Here is a 22,173-nt window from a genome sequence, read left to right on the forward strand (position 1 = left end):
TTTTTTATCCTCACAATCCACTTTTTTTTCTTTCTTGTGAAAAATAACATATATACCAAAAAGCAATAAAACACAGCACAACAATTAATTGTAGAACAGATTTCAGAGTTTGGTATGGGTTACAATTCCACAATTTTAAGTTTTTACTTCTAGCTGCTCTAACACACTGGAGACTAAAAGAAATATCAATTTTATGATCCAGCAATCATATTCGTTTGTTAAACCCTACCTTCTCTGTATAACCCCCATCACCTTGGATCTTTCGTATCCCACTCTTTAGGGGTATTTGGGCTATACCCATTCTGACTTTTTCTTGTTGGAAGGGGCAGTCATTAATATGGGGTAGAGAGAAGGAACTAGCTGATTTTCTGGAGTGGCTGGGCCCTCTAGATTTCAGGACTTATCTGTGTACCTTATATTTTAAACCCCACAGCCTATAAGGTTTGAAAAATGCTGTGTGTTTTGCAGCCTGTACATCTTTTCCTCATTCACCCCTGGGGTTCCCTTGGGAATGGTCTGAGGGTATTAGACCTTTTATTGGAGATGCAGTTACGAGTGGACATTTGTTAACTTCAATAATGCAGCGATGCCACTTCTGTGAATGGTCCCTGGTACTGAGTTCTTGAGTCACTTGGTCAGACTCTCGCTTCACTGTGACTTGCCTCTTACCACCCCTGGCAGTCCTCTACCTCCTCCTCGTTTGCTGTTTCAAGTCTCTTAAGTTGTTAGGGTCACATGTGCACACAAAGGAACGTGGCAGTAAGTGAGGGCCAGAGGGGCTTTAGTCTATGAACCACATATGTGAGCTTTAGTGTACAGACTTGGGGGTACCAGTTCGAAGGGCTTGATGGTCTTCTGTTTTCCAGTCTGTGGAGGTGAAGGTTATTAGAAGTCTGATCTCCATTCCCTCCAGTTCACTTTGGACATTTCTTTGTATCTACCCAGAAAGGATCAGTAAATACTTGGTGAAGTGTGTGAGAGTTTGGCTTCTCTTCCAGACTTTTCTGCTGCCTCCTCCTGCCCACCTGCAGCAGCAGGAGACTCAGCGTGGGGCAGGGACTGAAGACACAGCGGCAGCGGCCGGACGAAAGCCCACTGCTGACAGAGTGTCTGGCCTGAAATTACACCCCGTCAGAGCTCAGGCATAAAATTAGCAGCAGTGTTCTGTGCGAAAGGAGCCAAAGAAAAATCCGCATTCAGCAGAACTTCAGGCGGAAGAGAGAGGGAGAGAAGGAGTCAGGGTCCGGGGAAGCCGCCCCTCTGCAGGTCCTCCCTGGGCTCCCTTGTTCCCTGCTTTGGACGTGGCTGAGTCAGGGCCAGTGGGGCTGGGGGATCAGAAGGCAGAGACCTGGGGAAACCTGGGGAGGTGAACCCGAGGGCTTGGCTTGCCTGCGTGAACCGGCACATACAGACACTCTCACATTCTCGCTTGCTGGCTCTCTCCATCACTCGCGCACCCCCCCCCCCCCACACACACACACTGAAAACTATGAACAAGAATAAGAACAAGAAATTCCCATGTGCTTAGGCACTAGACAGACATAGTCTCAGCTCTCACGACACCCCCTTAGGGATGCCTGTTTTACAGATGAGTAAAGAATCAAAGAAGACATCGAGCTTGCCTGAGTCCGCATGCTGTAAAGGTACTCGTGCTTTCACTCATCTTGCACCCACTTGTATTTGAGCAACTAGATATATTCCTACCCTCACAACGTCACCACCATACATGTCACCTGCTCTTTTATAGATACAATCATAAACACCCTCGCACTCGCCTACACACAGCTGCACGTGCTTACAGGCATGTTTATAAACGTAAATGAGTTTCCACTTATGCTCACGTGATGCACATGCAATCACAGGCCAGTGCTGAATCACACTTTCTCACTAGCTTTGTTTTGTTGCTTCCTTTCTTTCCCGATCCACTCTAGGCTGATGCCCTCCTGTCCCCTCGACTGTGGCTGGGTGCTGGGTGCTGGTGCCTCTTGGTGCTGCTGCAAGCACTGTCCTGTAGCTGCTCATGTAATTTCCCCTCCTCGAGACTGGGGGTCTTGAGACACTGATGCCTGGATTTGGATCCATCATCTTTATTATTTCTAGCTCTTTGGGTGTGAATTCTCCTGTGTTTTGAGTCTGTAAGCTTTCATAGCCTTGGAATGCCTTATGTGTTCTTAAATCATGGTTTGTGAGCTCACTAGGCAGTTTGGTTGTTTCCCCCGTTGACTCAGTGACTCCAGGCTATTTTTATAATGTCTCAGCCCAGGATTTCTGCACCATGTGGGTAGCTCATATCTGGGCCTCACACCATTGCATGTTTTGGGCTTAGGGCTTTGATCTGGTAGGCATGTCCTTTTGTTCCAGCCATGGCCTGGGAGAGCACCGCAATCCCTGCAGTGACCCCCTGGCTGACAGCTGAGAAATTCTGTTCTCCTTGTTAGTCCTGAACAAGCTTAGATGTGAGCTCCCAGTGTGAAATCGAGAGCAAGGCCTGCAGCCAGGGCCTAATCCTAGAGGAGGCATTAAAACAGCAGCCCATGCAACCTGTATCCCCACCTGGTTTCCCCCACGGACTGCGGGGCACTAGCTCCTCTCACTGGTACAGCTTCCTGCTCCTCCTAGAGTCTTCAATGTATACTTGCTTTTGAACTTGGCTCATTCTGTGCAAAATATTTAGAAATATATTTTCCAGCATTTATGTATGTTTGGAGTGGGATGGGGAATTTCAGCTTCTGTTCTTGAATTATCTCTGTATTCCAAATGCCTTGCTCAGTAAATTGTAGTTGATTACCTCTCTGTTTTGCCCTTTTCTTGTACCTGCCCCTGCCTTTACTCCAACCAACTCTGTCTCGGCCTCCCGAGGAATCCATAAAGGATCCTGGTTTCTAAGAAGCCCTTGGCCCCGGTCTGGCTGGATGAAGCGAGGCTGCTCCTCATTGGGTCGGGGATGTCCTGTCCCAGGGTCTGGCTCTGTCTTGAGCTCTCTTTGGGACAGAGGCCCCTTGGGGAGGCTGGTGCCGTGGGGATAAGGCTCAGAAGAAGGTCTTGTGGCTGTCAGCTGCTCCCTATTCCCCTTGGATCCTGAGAATGGCTCCTGTCCCCGTCCCTGTGTCTGGGGATGAGAGGCCTGGGGTGGGGACCTCGGCCACAGACTCCATCCAGCTGGCTCTGTTCTCCCAGGCTCCCGACCCATTCCCGGACATTCCTAACGTGGCAGGGGGAGCGGAAGGCCCGGGCCAGCCTCTCAGAAAGGCCCCTGCATGGTGCCACGGGCTTCGAGACACAGGCGACACTACTCCCCCCGCCCCCCGCTTCCTTCTGCGCTGTGTGACGAGGTGTGCCCAGGTCGGGGTTACTGGATATGGCCGTGCCCTCTGCCTTGTGGATTTCTTAGAGTCAAACAGCTGCATGTGTTAGAAGGAGGGGCAGAATCACCAACCAGGGGCACTTCATTCACTCATCAAATATTGGCAGGGCACTGAGCTAGCGGGGAAGGCGGTTGTAAACATATGCACAAAGGAATATGAAATGACAATTGCTACAAGGATGCTAGAGTAAAAGCACAGGGATCTGTGAGAGCATATAACAAGGAAGGTGTAATTTAGGGTTAGGGTAGGCCCCTCTGGAAAACGAGCATTCCAGCAGAGGGAACAGTCTTCAGGAAGGCCCTGAGGCGCAGACATCTTGGGGCATTCTAGAAATGGAAAGGAGCTCAAGAGAGGGGCCTCCAGGACCTGGGGGGCAGTCAGGGCAGGTAAGAGTTCGACCACTCCAATAGCAGGGCAGGGCAGGGCAGGGAAAAGTAAAGTGGAAGGGGCATGCTTAGGTTTATAATGTGATGCATGCTGTGCTTGGCAGTTCCGTGGAGAGGGCTGGCTCTGCCAGGCTTGGGCTTGGAGACCTAGGGATAGGAGGGTATGGCCCAGAGCTCTGGGCTGAGGGGAAGACGGGAGTATAGAGTGACCTGCGTACTCTAATACAACAGAGGGGACTGTAAGCATGAAGTCTCTCAGAGCACTAATGCTATTGGGGATACCAGGGAGGCTTCCTGGAGGTGGTAGCATTTTGAGCTGAGGGCTGGCAGGCAAGGTAAGGCCAGCATTGCAGGCATAGGGCAGAGCTTGCACAAGGCTTGATCTTGAGGGAGTGTGCAGGGTATCGGGTGAGCCAGGGGGTAGGAAGTAACTCTTCAAGCCCACACGGCCCCCTGTGGCTGAGCCAGCACCCGGATCGTCTCTGATGGAATGAGATTTTCAGACGCCCCACCCACCAGGGTTTGGCACCAAGGATTGACACCACGGAAGTTCTCAAAGCCCCCAAGTCAGTGGGTTCCTGCAAAACCAGTTCCGGAGTGGGGACACTTCCCCACTCGTTGTGCAGCTGGGCTAAGAGGAAGTAGAACCCACTAGCTTGGTGGAGAGAGAGCCTGGAGGAGGAGCTTCCTCTAGATGGAGAGAAGTTGGGGTGGGGACTCCCAGGACCACAGGCCCAGCTGCAGGGTGGCTGGAGGGAAGTGAGAGACAAACCCAGCCTGGGCCTGGCTAGGCGAGACCCTCTGCCACCGGCTCTGCACACCGCCGGCCGCCATGGCCCTGGCCCAGCAGCTGCGGGCCGAGAGGTGAGTGGTGGGCGCTGCCCTCCCTGGGCCCCCTCGCTGGTCTAGGCAGACCTGGAGGCTCCGAGGTTGGCCCTTCTGCAAACCCTAAGAGGCTGGGTTGAGTCAGAACCCAAATACCCAGAAACACAGACTCTCAGGGCAGCTTTAAGGAACCTTTGGGATGCGGCTTACCTCCCCCAGACACAGATGTGAAAATCAAGGTTCAGAGAAGGGGGAGTGACTTGCCCAGCCAGGCAGTGTCTGGACAGGAACTCAGGCATCCTGGGTCCCGGGCCCGGACCCCTTGCTCTGCTTCGTGTTCACAAATGGCTTCTCATCTTCCGTTCAAACAGAAGCATAGAACTGGGCTTGCTCTCCTTCTTTATTCAAGACTCAGCACAAATGTCACCTCCTCTGAGAAGCCTTCCCGGATGCCTCCTCCCATCCCCCATCACTCTCTGAGCTTGTTTCCTTTTTCTGCATAGTCCTTAATTATGGGCACTCTACCATCTACTCATCTGTTATTATTTTCTTTGCCACTGTCCCTCCAATAGTAACAAACTCAAGGAGGGATTTTGTCCGTTTGGCCACTGCTGTGTTCCTAGGATGCACCACTGTGTCTGCACATAGAAAGTGGGCAACAAATGTTATTGACTGAGTTAATGAATGGATGTTTGAGCTGCAAAAAAAAAAAAAAAAAAAAAAATCCCTAGGCCCTTCCAGTCCAACCCTGTCATTGTACAGGTGAGAATGCTGATCCCCAAGGGTGGTGAGGTCAGGGCTGAGACCACGGCCTCCTGGCTGGCCATAGCCTCCCCTCGTCTCTCAGCGAGCAGCTTCTGAATGTTTTGGTCACAAGCGCTGTGCTGCGAGCTGGGCAGGAAGGTGAGGGTGTGAGGAAACAGGGCTTGGCTCTTGCCTTCTTGGACTGGAGAAGGGTGACAACAGAAAGAGAGGGTCTGTGCTAGCCACGCGGGGAGACTTGGAGGGTCGCTGTGATGGGGGGAGGCTGGTTGACACCAGGGTGGAAGCTGCAGCTGGAAGTGGGAGCTGGGGTGGGACGTCAGAATGAAGCAGGTCAGGCTGTGAGGGTGGGGAGGGGGGATCAGAAGGGGTGCTCAGAGGTGGGAGCCAGCACGGTAAGGGTGGGCGGGGGCTTCAGCCAGATTGCAGCCCCTCCTCCCCACAGGTCTCCACTGGGTCAGGCCTGGCACGTGAACACAGACCTTCAGGAAGCAGCAGCTGTTGGAAGCTGGTGGCACTTCCTGATTCTCGGGGTCCAAGGGCAGGGATGGGGTGCCAGGGGCAGACCGGCAGGACCGTGTCTTCCCTCCCTCCCACTCCCTGCCCAGTGTTAGCCTCAGAAGGGGAAAGGTTGCCCTCTCCCACCCCATTGCGGGGGTCCTTGAGTGGGATTCTGGGACCATTTGGTCCCCCTGTGCCTTGAGCGCCTTCTCTGGAAATGGACCCTAGATTCATTCTGCTTGGGGCCAAGGCAAAGTCCCCCACCGCAGGTGACAGTTTTCACATCACAGGACTTTCCAGAAGCCCGAGATGACCAAAGATGGATAGCGCGGCCGCAGGGGCAGTGAGTCTAGTTCCCCTGACCATGTTTGAGCGCCTTCTGTATACTTGGTGCCTGGACGGACCTGAACTAACTGCCCTCCCACCCCTCGGACCCTCTGAGCTGGGCTGGAAAGCAGCTCTTCCACGAATAGCACAGCCTGTCTGAAGCCTCGAGCATCCCCACCTGGCAGGGCCCTGCGCTGCCATCCCCTCGAGAGGAGCTGGGCAAAGACCAGCCTCCAAGAGAGACACCCCTTCAAGGGGACTGTCGGTTGTGCTGGCGGCTCTCCTCGGTCCCCTGCCGCAGCCTCCAACCTCACCTCTGTAGGCAGCCCAGCCGGTCTCCTGCCGCCCTCCAGAGAGATTTGCTAAAACACAGAGGTCGTGGCATTTATTGAGCACCTACTACATGTCGTGTGCTGCTTTGAGCCCTGGTGGTGAGTCCCTGCTCTCTGGGAGATTTTAGGGTAGCATCTGTTATGGATGTGAGCTCACGGCCACCCAAAGCTGTACGCATTCCTCTTGCTCCTTGTTACAGAGGAAAGGAAGGAGCCAGAGAGCAGGGAGGAGGAAACTTCCTGAGGCCTCCAGCTGGCCATGGCAGGGCAGGAATGGGGGCTCTAGCTTTGCAGGATGGCTCCATGCCCTGCCCAGGCCGCTTTGCACAAGTCTGACCATGTCCATCCCTGACGATCCCACCCTCACCCCTGCTTCCTTGCCACCACCACCTTAGGGAAAGTCGAAGCCCCTCTATGAGGCACAAAGGCCTTCGTGAATAGGTCCTGCCTGCCTCATCATGTCCGGCCTCTAGCTCTGTGCTCCAGCCACACTCGACTCCCTTCAGCCAACAGTTCCCTGGACTAGCTCTGACTCAATGGCCCTGGTTTCCCTCTCCTAAAATGCCTTTCCCGCTGTCCTGTGGCTGGCTCCTCTTTCTTTGCTCAGCTCACCACTGGCGCTACTTCTTCCAGGAAGTCCTCCCTGGCCACCCTCAGTCTAGGCAGACCCTTGTTCCCCTCTCTGGCAATGTGTAACCCATCATGTCCCACGTGTCTGCTCTGAGCTCTCTCGCCCGATGCGCTTTTGACTCTTTGAGAGGACGTGCATCACCCACATCCATATTGTGTTGCAGTTCAAAACACTGTGAGCTTTTCCTTCCTAGCAGTGCTGACCTGTTCAATTGTGTTATCTGTTTACTGTCCGACTTGTCCACTCAGCTGGAAGATCCAAGAAGGCAGGGGCCACGTCCTAATGCACTGAGCGCGGGGTCAGCTCAATTGTGATTGTCATTTCAGAGGCCATGGAGCAGTGTGGGGAGCAAAATTCGAGAGCCAGCACCCAGATCCCAGCTCCCCACCCTTCTCGGGCAAGTTGGTTCACTGCTCTGTGCCTCAATTTCCTCCCTTGTCTTAGACTGGTTCCTGGGGTGTGCTGGGCACTCGGGAAATATCAGCAGTAGAAGTTCTTATGCACCCTGCCTGGCCCCTTTCCTCACCCTCTGGGTCCCTCCGGCCCCACCCCCAGCATATTGCAAATGAAGTGCTCAGTGTTGGGTGGGGGGAGGGGAGGGGTGGTGGGGAGCGGGGAGTAGAAAGTGGAGCAGGAAGCCTCTGCCAAGGGTGTCATCACAGGGGCACGTGTGGAAGGTGAGTGGGGAGGTTGCCAGCAGCCACTGCCTTGCCCTGGGGGTGGTGCGGGATTTTCTCTGTCACCTTTCCCCGCCACCTGGAGTCCCAGCCCGGTGCAGCCCCCTGAGTCCTGACGCAGCCCAAGATCCTGAGTGGAGGCACAGGTCGTGCAGACCTTGAAACTGACTTCTCCCGAGGCCTCGGACAAGGCTCCCTCCCTTCCTCTTTCCGTACACCCCTCCCTGCCCCCCCACTCCCAGTTTCCCAATCACAACAACAGAAGAATCACAATTGCTTCGGTCCCTCATCTGTCACAAGTGGCTGGACTCAGTGGCCCCAGCTGCGCTTCCTCCGCCCGCCCCCTCTCGGCCCTCTTCTTTGATCATCAATTGTTCTTCTCTAGAAGTCTAAACCACAAGCCCCAAGCAGACGGCAATTCCTCTCCCACTCCTACCGACAGCCAGCCCCCCGCCCTGCTGAGCTCCAGAGCTACACACACCAGCTTCCTGCTGGGCGTGTATAATTAGATACCCCAGATCTGAGTCCATGAACTCCATCCCGCCCCCCTGTCCTGGTCAGAAATCTGGATATCACACTTGACACTGACCTTCCTTTCACCCCACATCCAATCCTGCTGATTGTAACTCAGAAATGACTCACAAATTGGTAGTGTTTTCATTGTAAATACAATAGGCTGCAGGGAACAGAGGGACTGATGGTGGCTTAAGCAAGCAGACATTTATTTTTTTCACATAATGAGACATTCAATGGTCGGTCATAATTGTTTCACAGCTCAGCGAGTTCAGGACTCACAGCCCAGAGATTCCTTTAGCCTTCTTTATAGTTTTGCCTCAGGTATGCAATATGGCTGCTGCAAGTCCAGCTATCACATCTGATTTCAATGCAAGCATAATGGGGGAGGGGGGAAGTCCATGCTGGCCTTGTCCATCCTCCTGTCCATCCCTCCCTTTCCTCTCCATAATTCTGCCAGCATCGGCCTCCTAAAGCTGGGACCGTTGTGCATTTGACTCTGTTCTGAAGCCCAGCATGGCTCCCTGTTGCCCGTAGACAACTCTTGGCTTGGGGCTGGAGAATCTTCTCGAACTGTTCCCTCATCGGCCTATTCAGTCTCAGATCATGCTGGGCTCCAGGCCTCAGAACCTGAGCATATGTTGTTCCTGCTGGCTGGAAGGCCGTCCCACAGGTCACCTCCTTGTAAGGATTTCTCCAACCTGGGTGTACTTAGCCCATCTCTCTTTGGGGATCCCACAGCATTCTGCTCAGGGTGTGTGTGGACTTTGTTTACCCCTGTGAACAAAGGGGCTGGGTCAGAGCCTGGCACGGAGGAGGGGCTTACCCCTGAATGCATCAGTGCTGTTGCAAAGCAATTCGTTAGATTCTAACATGCCTACCCACCTGGAGACCCATCTCCAAAGCCCTCACCCTCAGGGCAGGACTTTGCTCTCTGAATACCCGGTGTTAGTCCCGAATGAGGGTGCTGAGCGAGGGAAGGCTGGGGAGCAGGATTGGTTGGCTTTGCACATGGCCTCACACCAAGACAGCCCACTGGGCAGGTGGGTGATAACCAGGCTTTCTTCCCCTCTGTCCTCCATCAGTGACTTCGAACAGCTTCCCGATGACGTTCCCATCTCAGCCAACATCGCCGACATCGAAGAGAAGAGAGGCTTTACCAGTCACTTCGTAAGAGAGACCCCTGGATGTTCACCCTCTGACCACTGCACCTCCATCCTTCTCATCTCTGAACCGCCAATCTTCTGACCTCTGCACCTTCACCTTCTGACCTCCGAACCTCCACCTCTCTTATCTCTTAACCTCTATCCCAGCCACTCTCCCCCAGGATGATTTTGCTCCCCCTACCCCATTCCCCAGGAACATTTGCCTGGAGGCCGGAGGCCCCATGGGGTGGGGGTGGGGGTGCTGCTGGCATGTTGTGGGCAGTGGCCATGGATGCCGCTAAACAGCCGCCAACACGGACAGCCCCACCTTCCCACTGACAAGAAACTGTCCGGCCCCGACATGGCCGGAGGCTGGGGATTCCTGCTCTGCCCCCTCTGACCTCTGAACCTACACCCTTCTGGCCTGTGAACTACCGCCCCCACCCCCCGCCTCTTAGCTGCTACTCCTGGCCTCTGAGGCTGCCCCTTGACCTCTGACTTCCCTAGGTTTTTGTCATCGAGGTGAAGACGAAAGGGGGAACCAAGTACCTCATCTACCGCCGCTACCGCCAGTTCTATGCCTTGCAGACCAAGTTGGAGGAGCGGTTTGGGCCAGAGAACAAGACCAACCCCTTGACCTGCAGCCTGCCCACCCTCCCAGGTAGGCCGCTGGGATCCCCGCCCTGCTGCCCGCAGAGCTGGGCAACCCTCTGCCCCAGGATGGAGCCGTGTCGGTCTGTCCTTCCAGCTCTGCCTGATACGACTTGGGGCTTCTATTTTGACTCCAAGTGAAAACCGTTCCCGCAGCCCTCGGCCCTTCTCCGGGCAGCCGCGGCCGCGCCGGCTCTCTGCCCCCCCCCCCCCCCCCCCCCACCCCGGGCCCTCCACCGCTAGCGCTCCGGCCTCCTGGACTCCAGTGACCTTTACAGTCGCCCTGCATGAGCCACCCACCCCCAAGGCCGCGGTTCTGACCATCTCCTTCAGGGACGGCAACTCCAGTGTCCCCGCTGAACACAGAGGCTCAGTTTCCATCCCTCCCCGCTGGCCCCCAGCCTCGCCAGCCTCCCTCCCCTACTCTGTCCCAACGCACCATGGACAGTTCCGAGGCTCGGGCTTCTCGGTTCCCGCCCCTGCCGCTAGGGCCCTGGCTAGGTGTAGATTAAGTGGGGTCACCTCAGAGGCCCCTCCAAGTCCTGCAGGCCAAACAGTGCACCATTTGTGGTCCCACCCCAAGCCTGGGACCACTCCTGATCTTCCCTTATTCAAGCTCCAACCCCCCTCTCCAGCCCCCTCTTCCACTCTTTCTGAGCAAATGACATAATTCCCACTCCGCATTGCCACAAAGGAAAGGACAGCTCCGGCTGTGCACTCCTCATGATGCGCCCCTTCCCTTGCCCCTGTCCATTTCTCCCTCCCTGGGTGGCAGAGGATGCAGTGTCCCCTGCTCCAAGCTAACCTCTCCTCCTGCCTCTGCATCGTCTTCTTTGCATCCTCACCTTCTCTCTCTCTCTCTCTATGCTCCGGGAATTGAACCCAGGTCTCTGGCCATGGCAGGCGAGAATTCTGCCACTGAGCCACTGTTGCACCGCCCCATCCCCACCTTCTCTTAAGTAGCTGCACAGGCTCCATTCTCTTCTGTCTTTAAACACACAGGCTGTAACTAAGCATTCCTGTAACAGCCTCCCTCGATCTCACAGGTCCCCAGAGCCTCCAAGGGCCTCTTTTCCCCTTCACTCACAATAAATCTTCATTTTCTGTCTTGTCTTCTCATCTCCTCTCCACTCCTCAGCCCCTCAGCTTGGTTTCAGCTCTTAATGCACCCCCGAAATGCCTCTCAGTACCAGGGTCCATGACCACCTCATTCTGCCTTTGGGGCACAGTCCAGGCCTTGTCTTTGTGGACCCACCTTTTCCACCCCTAAGCCTTCTTCCCCCTTCACTGCTGTGCACCCATGCCTCCTGATTCCCTTCCAACTTTTCTGGCTCCTCCTCCAACTCTTCAGTTATAGAATCTTCCTTCTTGGATGCTCCTTTCAAGGTGGACATTCTCTGTACTGCCGCTGTCCTCTGTCTTGTCTCCAATCGCTCGTCCAGGCCATCTGACCCATCCCTGCCTTCGGTGCCACCTTGCTAGGAGCTCCAAAATTTCTGGCTCTACCCCTAGCCCAGATCCATGTATGCTACCCTCTATCCTCCAGCAGACATCCGCACCTGCCTGTCTCGTGGTCTCGTGAGAAAGATGGGTCTCACACTTGACTCCTGGGTGGACAGCCCCACCGGTGGCCCCTGCTTGAAGGCCCCTGTAGAGGACGTTTGTCTCTTGGTCAAGTTCCCCTTCTCTGTCCTGTGTTTGAGGAATTGTTCGTGCATCCATCAGCACGGATGGGCGTGGCCTGGGTATGGCTCTAAACCCACGGCCTTAACTTTAACAGCATGCTGGAATTACCTTGTGATATTTAAAAAGTACTGTGGTGACTCAAACCCTGGAGACTCCGATTTATTTGCTCTGGGGTGGGGCCTGCCCACTGAGATTTTTCAAAGCCCCTCGGGCGACTGGGACATGTACATAGGGTTGAGGACCCCTGTCCTAGGTGATGGGAGCAAAAGAGACAAAGGTCCTGCTCTTTTGGCATTTAGACCCCTCTGTGTGTGTGTTTGGAGGAGCAGGCAATAAACAAACAACTAAACAAGGTATCTAGGAGCTGGAGATAGGGCAATTCAGAGAGCTCAGGCTGGATGGTGGGCTGTGCCTGAGTGGCCATTCCGGACGGGAGGTCAGGGACTTAAATGACGAGAAGGTGCCACCTTGGAACAATCAGGGGCAGAGCCCGAGCTGGTGGCATGGGCTCCACTCCTTGCCTGGATGGGTGGCCTGAGCCTGGGAGCCACGTTCCTGGGTGAGGCTCCCAGGACAGCTCTTTGCTTCCCCCCAGCCAAAGTCTACGTGGGAGTGAAGCAGGAGATCGCCGAGGCGCGGATCCCAGCCCTCAACGCCTACATGAAGGTATCAGCGGGGCCCTGCTGCGGGCGTTGGGAGCAGGGTTGGCCCGGGGACCGTCCCTGGGGACTGGGTTGACTCTCCAGATCTGAGACGCCCCGCTCCATCTCCAATCCCTGAATGTCTGTCCTGGGGAGAGGAAGAGCATGTGGTCCTAGAGTTCCCCGGCCAGATTGGTACATGGAGACAGGTACAGGGAGGCTCACTTTCAATCACCAGCTGCTCCCTTGGTGCTCCAAGGCCTTGCCAGGTATTCAGACACCCGCTGCCCAGTGGGCACTTTTATATGGATCATAAAATCACAAAGCAAAGAAACATGGGCTATGTAAAGGGGGCATGGACTGATTGGGGCCATGACTCACTCTTACAGCACCTTTGTGTGAACTAGAGAAAGATCCCCTTCTCAGCCAAAGCCTTCCCTCTCCAGGGTACAGGCTGGACTCCAGTTGCCCTTGCGAATGGCCAGACATCCTTATGTTTTCCCCAATCTGCAAACCCTCCCTACGAGAGGGGAGCACAGAGGAAGAAGCATCTTAAGGGAAAAACCAGGAAGGCCAGGAAAGGCCTTTCACTAATCAAGGTGTCCAAGGAAGGGACTGTGTTTCCCATGAGGTAGTGAGTGGCCCAGCACTAGAGGCATACAAGTCAAAGTTGATGGTACCTTTAGGCAGTCAGAGAGGGAAGCACTCTTCATCACCCAGAGGGTCTTCACAGGCAACTGAGGGCTCCACCTCCTCTTTGACTCTCGTGGGTAAGGAGCACTGTGCTACAAGTCTCCAGCTTTGACTCCTATGTTGACAGGCTGGGTGATTTGGTGCGAGTTGGCTATCCTCTCTAGGACTTGGTTTTCTCACCTATGACATGGCGCAGTGCTTCCTACCCCCTGTGGATCAGCTCCTGTAATGTGAGAGCTTATGACTTCTGGTGCTGGGGCAAGTGGAGTGCAGAGGAGCTAAGAGGAGGGAGGCAATGGCTGGCCTGCTGTCTCCAGTGGTTGCGGGAATCCTGGGCTCTGAGCTAGGTGGGACAGGGAAGAGGTAAGCAGGGAAGCCCTGTGGACTCCAGCACTGGAGGCATCTCCCCTTAAGGGGGCACTGTGACAATTGCTTGTTTGCTCAGATTGACTCGTGGTTCCACCCTCCTGGGGTGGGGCTGGAAAAGAGGGGATGTGGCTCTGTAGGGAAGGAGAGAGCAGAGGCTGCAGAGCCTGGGCTCTTCTCACACCAACAGCAGCCCTGGTCTTAGCAACTAAAGACAGAAGATTCTATTTCTATAGGTTTGTATCAGATTGGGTTCCTAGAAGCCCAGAGATCAGTCAGAATGGGGATTCTTGCTCTGGCAACTCCATCCCCTGTTTGCACACCTCCGATGACAGAGAGCTCATTACCACTCACTCTTTCCTGACCCAGGCTGCCTGTCTCTTTGTTGGACATCTACCAGAAAAGCCTGATTCCCTGTAACTTCCACCTACTGGTGCTCTCACCCCTTTCTTCTTGAAGGATATATCCATGCTCACAACTGGAATTGCATGGGATGCTTTGACTGGCAACTAAGACATACATTTGCTGGATAAATAAACCCTCTTATTTAATCCCCTCAGTGACTTGTGAGTTGGATACTATTACCCCTATTTACAAATGAGGAAGCAAAGGTGATAAAGGTGAAGTCACTCATGAGCAAGTAGGTAAGGAGGGCTAGAATTTGAATTCACATCTGTGTGAATGCGGGGTTTGTCCTCTGACCCACTGTTCTATATTGCAATGAAAATAACGATGCTATCTAGCATTGATGGTGCGCTTGCTGTATGCGTGGTGCTATTCTAAATGTTTTACACGTACTCACTTATTTAATTCTTATACAATCCCATGAGGCTGATGCAATATTATCCTCATTTTGCCAATGAGGAAACGGCGGCACACTTACCCAAAGTCACCCAGCTGTGAGTGGCAGGGCTTGCATTCCCTCCCAGGTGCAGCCCGGCTGGGTGTCTGTGCCCTCAGCACCCCTCTGGGCTGCCTCTTGCCCCATGGGAAAGTTCACCCAGCTCCCTCAGCCTGGCCTTTTCTGGGTTCTGCATCCAGTTCCTCCAGGATGGAATTTCCCAGGCCCTCCCCATCTTGCCGCCCCCTCGGGATTCCCTGCAGGCTTCCAGGTGGTTCTGGAGATGTCACATCCAAGCCGTCCACCCTGGTCCCAGTGGGGAGCTGAGCAGTTCAGAGCCTGGTGAGGTCACCCTGCCAGGGTCTGAGAACTCCGAGTCTATAAACACAGCCTTCGGGTTTGTGTGTGGTGGGCGTGACCAGCGCGGTGAGGAGACCAGGCTTGAGTTCCGACCCCACCACTTCTTAGTTCTGCTGCTGTGGGCAAGACCCTCCACTTCTCCAAACCTAGTTTCCTTGACCGCCATGTGAGATAAAGTATCAGGAAGCACTTTTTTGGGGGTCATAATGTCACCAACTGTTGTTAATTTAGTTTTGGGGGGGTCCCTCTTCTCACTACTGTCTCACCTTCACAGCAGTTGGCTCTGGGTGTCCCCAGCTCTGCCACTTGCTAGCTGTGTGGCCTGGGCAGGTGTCTTCATGTCTCTGATCCTAGCTCACCAGGCTCTTGTGAAATGGAGTGAGGGAAAACGTGGGGGGCAGGTAGGGCAGTGCTTACACTGTCATTATCACATCATGTCACCTGCCATCACCTGGCTTGTCATTTCTAGAGGCCTGTAAGTCCTTTCCAAATGAGCTGCTTTCAATTCAGTTGTCTCCCTCCCGACCTTGGACTAAGGGGCAAAGCTTGTGAAACATTTCCTTCAACTTGCTAAGATAAAATTAACAACAGCAAAAAGCCCTCGTGCTTTTGTTCTCGGGCACATCTGCATTGGTAGGGAGAGGGGGCCCAGCAGCAGGAGGATGGGCTGGACCGTAGGGCTGGGAAGTCCAGACCTTTCTGCTGACCGCCGCGCCCGCCCCACGCAAATGCAGAGCCTTCTCAGCCTGCCCATCTGGGTGCTGATGGACGAGGATGTCAGGATCTTCTTCTACCAGTCGCCCTACGACTCGGAGCAGGTGCCCCAGGCGCTCCGCCGGCTCCGCCCACGCACCCGCAAAGTGTAAGCGTCGCCCCTGCCTCCTACCCAGCCTGAGCCCGGGCCACGTCCTCGCCAGGAGGCGGCTGTCCTCGGGACGGCTCCTGGGGAGCCACCCCTCTTCCCCGGGAGGAGAGCAGGAGCACAGGTCTGCTCTGCCCCTGAGCACTCCAGGAAGGTTTGGCTTATTAGGTGAGCTTAGAAAACCAAGGGCAGGGCCTGGAGGGTGGGGTGGGGCATGTTTTGATGTGGGTGACAGTAAGGACTGGACAAGGACAAGGGCTGGGACGCTGATCAGGGAAGGTTTGGTGGCACAGGACCGTGGGGACTGCTTGAGGGCGAGAGCGGGGGAGAGAAGAGTCACTCAACCAATGAACGCTCCCTGAGCATCTGGGGGGGGGGGGGGACATCCCTCATTTGTTCTACCTCCCAGGGTCGTTTGAGGCGCCTGCTGTATCACACTGACCTGAAGGTGGCGCCTACCGCTCCCTTCCCACCCCCTCCAGACACAGGAAATCATCAGAAAATCCAAACGGCTGGAATTGTGCTGGGTTTCCAAAGCGGGGGTTTCAGCTGCTAGGAGTTTCAGGAAAAGCAGGAACGGTGTTCGGAGCCCCTGGCCGCTCTCCCAGCACCCCCCCCCCCCCCTTCCAGCAAACCTGGCCAGGGTCCCCTGGGTCCTCAGTACCCACAGGGGATGCAGGACGCGGGTTAGAATCCCAGCTCTGCTGCCCCCTAAGCCTTAGTTTCCCCAACTGAAAAGTTAGAATAATAAATCTCACCTCAAAGGTTGGCTGTGGGGATGCAAAGAAAAAACTAATGTGAAAGTTTGGGCAAGTTGTAGGCACTAAACAAATGTTTAAACTTCTCCCCACCCCATTTCTGAGGCTCTGCTTCCCCTCCATGGGGGTGGCGCGCACTCTGAGGCCATCAGGACCAGGCTGGAGAGGAGCCTGAGCAGCTGCACATGTTAGCACGCGCTCCCCACCCCCCCACCCCCAGCCTTTCCCACACCTGGTGAGGGGCTCCTCGGAGTGCAGGAGCAGGGAGCCTGCCCTGAGGGTCTCAGGTGGGCCGACAAGCCCCTCTTCTCTCTTCACAGCAAGAGCGTCACCCCACAAGGCCCCGGCTTTGACCGCCTGGAAGCTCCACGAGCAGAGGTAACCTAGGCCCAGGCCAGGCCCTCTGGCCCCGCCAGCAGCCTCTGCTCCAGGGGGCAACTAATGAGCGCCTCCTGCTGGGCCCCAGCTGTGTGCCTGGGACGGTGCTGGGGAGGGGGCATCTAGGGGGTCAAAGCCTCTAATGCTGAGTCAGGAGAGGGAGGGAGTGTGGCAAGCACCTACGGGCAGAGGCATCCATTCACTCAGTGACCTTTCACAGGTCATTGACCCAGGGCCTGGCTGGGCCCGAAGAGAGGAACTAAGGGTTATGGGCACCTGGGAAGCCCCTGGTGAGGCCTGGGGGTAGGGAGGGGGTGTGGGCCAAGAGTGTGCTTCCCTTCCCTTCCATGCTCATCAGTCCTGAGCTGGAAGGAGTAGGCATTCTAGAGTCAGGGAGACCTGGGTTCAAATCCAGACTCCACCACTAACACATGGGGTGACCTCAGACAAGTCATGTAGCTTCTCTGAACTTCAGTTTCCTCATTTGTAAAATGGGGATATGGAAGTACATAAAGCACTTCAATAAGAGCCAAGGAGTGTTGGTTCCCTCACTCCACTCCCATGCTCTGTTGCCCAGGCCTTGTTTGACTTCACTGGAAACAGCAAACTGGAGCTGAGTTTCAAAACTGGAGACGTGATCTTCCTTCTCAGTCGGATCAACAAAGACTGGCTAGAGGTGAGGCCATCTCAGCAGCCGGTGGGGGTCGAGGCCAGGGACGGTCCAGGGAAGGCTTCAGGAAAGAGATGGGGGAGTGGGCAGTGTGAGAAAACCCTGGCGGAGACAGGTGCGTGGCAGGGGCAGGAGTCTCTGGGGCTAACCTACTTGCCTTTGCTTCTGACTCCAACAAATGGGTCACCCTGGGCAAGCCGGTTAATCCACTGAGTTTAATCTCTTGGTCTATAATTGGATTTCTTAGCCTTGGCATTACTGACATTTGAGGCCAGATACTTTCTTGTCCTGTACTTTGTAAATTGCTCACAGCCTTCCCCCCCTCCTCCCACTTTTGACAATCAAATATCCCTAGACATTTGCCCATGAGGACCAGAAATCACCCCTGGTTGAAAGTCACTGGTTTATAATATGAGGATAGCTTTGCTTATCTTGCAGGCAGCAAGAAAAGATAGTAATTGAGAGCTTGAGCTCTGCAGTCTGCCTGATAGGAGTCATGTTTTTAACCAGCTTTGCGACTTTAGGAAACTTGCTCAACCCCATGGTTTCCTTTTCTGTAAATGAGATAACACTGACCGTTTGTCATAGAGGTCCTGTATGGGCAAAATGGACTGGTGGGTGCCCAGCCTTTGGCCCACAGGATGCCCTGTGTGAGGGCCCTTGGGAGAGCGAGCTGAGACAGCTCCACTGTGGGTGTGGGGTGGGGTGGGGTGGGTCAGAGACAGACCCTTTTGTCCAGGGGCAGGAAGGGAGCAAAGGATGACTGGTCTATCCCACCTAGCAGTTTCCACTTGACCCCGATCCTGAAGCCCCGACTCAGGAAGGAGATCTCTAAGTTATTCTTCAGAAACAGGAAATGTATGTGGCCTTCCTGTTTTCTGGAGAGTTCTATGTATCAGTGTGCTGGCTAACTTCTGTCCTCAGGCAGTGGAAGGAGACCCACAGGTAGGGGGGCAATTTGAACCTCACTTTACACATCTGTGAAATGAGGAGTAAAAAGTATGTCTTCTGTGGGGCTCTTCTGAGGATGAAGAGGGGAAAATGCACAAGACACAGGGAGGCCTGAGGCTGGGGCTGGAGTTTAAGAGAGAGCTGGGCTAGGGAAACAGGATTCTGACCACTTGGGTAAAGCAGCGCCAGGAAGTGTCTGCTCTCCTGCCTCCTCCCTCCCTTGTCCTACTTCCCTCCTTAACACCTACCACCACCATCTGACTCCATCTGAGGCTCCTTACTCACTGCAGAGTGTTAAAGCCTTGTCTCCTTCGGTTGTAATGGAAGCCCCAGGAGGGCAGGGGCTTTGACCTGTGCCCCGAACTTGCCATACAGCTAGTGCTCCAGAAGTTATGGACTAAATGAGTGAGTGAGTGAGTGAATGAGGTGAAAACAGCTTCCTAGATCAATTCGGGTCTTGACCCACTTTAGAACCGAAAGGTAAATCTTGGGATGGACAGCTGGGTGAACTCAGGTAAGGAGGCCCGGATCCCCAGATCTATGAAAGGGCAGGGGACTGCTAAGTGTGGCACGGCGGCCTCTGTTCCAGCCCCCAGCCCCTCCGCTCGCTCCTCCAGGGCACGCTCCGGGGCGCCACGGGCATCTTCCCGCTCTCCTTTGTGAAGATTATTAAGGACTTTTCCGAGGAAGATGACCCCACCAACTGGCTGCGCTGCTACTACTACGAAGAGACCATCAGCACCATCAAGTTTGTGGCTGCTGGGAGGGAGGGGCCTGCCCACCCCCCACCTCCGACCATCTCTACCCTTTCCCGCTCCCACTCCACCACCATTCTGCTCGCGCCCCACCTCCGCATTCTCCTTGTCCACCGTCCACCCCACCACCCTCGCCCATCTGCCATTGCACTCCTGCCCATCTCTACTCCCCCTCGTCCATTCCCCACACCTCCCCTCACTACCTTCCTGCCCACCTCCCCTCCCCCCACCCCCAACTCCTGGCACCGAGAACCAAACCAAATCTCATTGTGTCCTTCCCCAACTTAAAAGCCTGCGGCGGGCTCCCACTGCACTCCAGATCAGCCATGGCCAGCGGTCCAGGCCCAGCATGGCCGGGCCCGCCTCATCCCCTCCTGATGCCCCCTGCAGCCTGATGCCCCCTCACCCCTGCCCATTGCCCCCTTAGGGACATCGCAGTGGAGGAAGATCTCAGCAGCACCCCCCTGTTCAAAGACCTGCTGGAACTCATGCGGTGAGGGGGCAAGGGTGGGGAGGCAGGGCTGGAGACGAGCCCAGGGGGAGAAATATGATATATTGGGGTCCTAGTTGCTCATCGTCTGCTCTGCAGTCTTGTTGACTCACAGCCACTGAGCCCCGGGGTAGGCATCCCCACTCCCAGGTTAGAAACCATCCCCGGAACTGCAGAGGGGCAAAGGGACTTAGCTGAGGTCCTAGGTGTGTGCAGCTTCACAGCTAGAGCCCAAGTCCCTCCAGCTGAAAAATCCTCGGACTTGGACTTGGAGGCCCTGCCAGCAGGGAACTCACTACCTCCCAAGATGCAGTTCATTAGTGGACAGTTCTTTTGAGGATAAAAGTAATATCTAAAGAATGTCAGAAATCACAGAAAGGTATAAAGAAGTGAAATCACCCCATATTTGCTCCACTTGCTATTTGATGTTCACTTACTTGCTTGAGCACACACACGCACGCACACACACACACAGATAATACTTTAATCAACTGCACGGAAACAGTCTTTGAATGCACCGTCACTGACATAGCTTCTTAGTTTTGTAACTAAGTTACAAAGTTTTGTAGTTATTTAGGTTATCTTCTCTTCTTTATCTACTAACAGCAGTGCCAGGATGACCATCTTTGTTCCTGTGCCTGATGACTTTACTGAGTATATCCTTAGGGTAATTTTCTAGAAGAATATGAGGATCAGAGAGTTTGCAAGTCTTTTGAGCTTCTGACTCATTTTGCCAAGTGACCTGTAGAAAGGTCAGATTGATTTTGACTTTTGCCAGGAAGGTACGAGGAGGCCCACAATAGACAGTGCCAAGACTTTAAAAGTGTTCCCCAATACCCAGCCTCTCCAGAGCATCAGCTAGTTCCGTTTCCCTTCCCCATATGATTGACAGCCTTTCCAACATGAAACAGTTAGAATGGGCATAGCCTAAATACCCCTAAAGAGTGGGAGAAAGGTCAAAGGTGATGGTGGAGTTATACAGAGAAGGTTGGGTTTAACAAACAAGTGTGTTTGCTGAATCATTATATTGATATTTGTTTTGGTCTCCAGTATCTTAGAGCAGCTAGAATTGTAATCCATACCAAACTCTGAAATCTGTTCTACAACTAATTGTTGTCCTGTGTTTTGAAATTTATTGCTTCTCTGTAGATATGTTATTTTTCAGAAAAAAAAAGAGAAAAAAAGTAGATTGTGATGATAAAAAATATGTATTCCTTCTAGCTTCCTATATTCTGGAGCAGCTAGAAGGAAAACTCTGAGAGGATGGCATGGCAGCCCATGACAAACTCTGGGATCTGTCCTGTAACTACTTGTTGAAGAATGCTTTGCAAACTATTGCTCTTTTCTTTCTTTGCATTGTATGTACGTATTATTATACAATTCAAAAGTTAAAAACAAGGACAAAAACAAAAAAAAACCTTAAGCGGCATCGGGAAAGTTGCAAATACCAGAGGCACTGAGCCAACACCAGCCACTGTCCACCCCCAGAATTCCTGTTATGTGAGAAAAAATAAAGCCTTTACTAGTGCAAACCATTAAAATAAAAAAAAAAAGGGTTCCCCAATAGCTGCACACACAGCTCTCTCCTGCCCAACTGGTTCCTCTTGCCCCACAACAGGTCTCCAGCATGTCCATACCCAAGGGATTTTAGGGGAGGCTACTCATTTATTGTAAAAAATTCCTTCTCCCCTTTAGGTCTCAGTTTCCTGACTTTCTCTAATTCTTAGCTCTAGGCCATAAAAGTCCCTCTGCCCGTTCTTCGGGCCTCCGTGTTTAGGCCCAAGTCCCCTGGCTCCCCCCTCCCCCCCCCCCCCCCCCGGGATCTTTGGCTAATCCTGGCTCCCTGGCCTTCCCCTCCAGGAGAGAGTTCCAGAAGGAGGACATCGCCCTAAATTACCGGGACGCAGAGGGGGACCTGGTCCGGCTGCTGTCGGACGAGGACGTCGGGCTCATGGTGAGGCAGGCCAAGGGCCTCCCCGCCCAGAAGCGCCTCTTCCCCTGGAAGCTGCACGTCACCCAGAAGGGCGACTACAGCGTCTACAACACGGTGCCCTGAGCCCGGGCAGGGAGGCCCCAGCAAAGCGCCGCCAGGCCTCAGGGACGGCGGGACGCACAGGCCGGACAGGCCCGTCCCACTGCTGGTGGCCCCGCCGAGCTTGGCTTGTGCTCTCTCTGTTTCTACACCTCATCTCTGAATTAAATGGATCATTTTACCTTAAGGGACCGGGGTTGTGGAAGGAGTAACTTTTGGAGGAGAGGGGAGGGAGTGAAATGGCCTTCAATGACCTTCGGCAGAGGGCCATCTGGAAGGGGGCCCTGGCTTTGAACTTCTGATCCAGCCCCTCTCTTCCCTTCCCTGTCAAAGGGCAGAGAAGCCCATGTGACTCTCCTCTCCCTGTTGCCCGCTTCTCTTTTGCCTCTTTTCATCCTACTGTTACCCTCGTCTTTAACTGGTCACGGGCCTTAAATAATAATCTGCTCCCAGGTGTCCTCTGGGGCTAGGCCAAGGCCAAGGCCAATGTCACGTTCCCCGCTGTGCAGTGGGTGCTGGGAGCGCTTCCTCTGCCCTCTTGTCTCTGCTGCTCTGTGCAGGGCAGGGGGAGACTT

General features: G+C 54.2%; 1 protein-coding gene across 1 annotated transcript; it reads left to right on the top strand.

Moving 5' to 3' along the window:
- Positions 1-4,384: 4,384 nt before the first annotated feature.
- NCF4 (neutrophil cytosolic factor 4) lies at positions 4,385-21,785 on the top strand. Its single transcript, XM_077168717.1, has 10 exons — positions 4,385-4,615; positions 9,405-9,489; positions 9,972-10,125; positions 12,397-12,467; positions 15,437-15,564; positions 16,643-16,700; positions 17,278-17,376; positions 18,939-19,069; positions 19,504-19,569; positions 21,427-21,785. The coding sequence occupies exons 1-10, from the start codon at positions 4,584-4,586 to the stop codon at positions 21,620-21,622; spliced, it is 1,020 nt and encodes a 339-aa protein (XP_077024832.1). The 5' UTR covers positions 4,385-4,583; the 3' UTR covers positions 21,623-21,785.
- Positions 21,786-22,173: the final 388 nt, after the last annotated feature.

Source organism: Tamandua tetradactyla, chromosome 7, assembly GCF_023851605.1.
Source record: "Tamandua tetradactyla isolate mTamTet1 chromosome 7, mTamTet1.pri, whole genome shotgun sequence".
Taxonomy (NCBI): domain Eukaryota; kingdom Metazoa; phylum Chordata; class Mammalia; order Pilosa; family Myrmecophagidae; genus Tamandua; species Tamandua tetradactyla.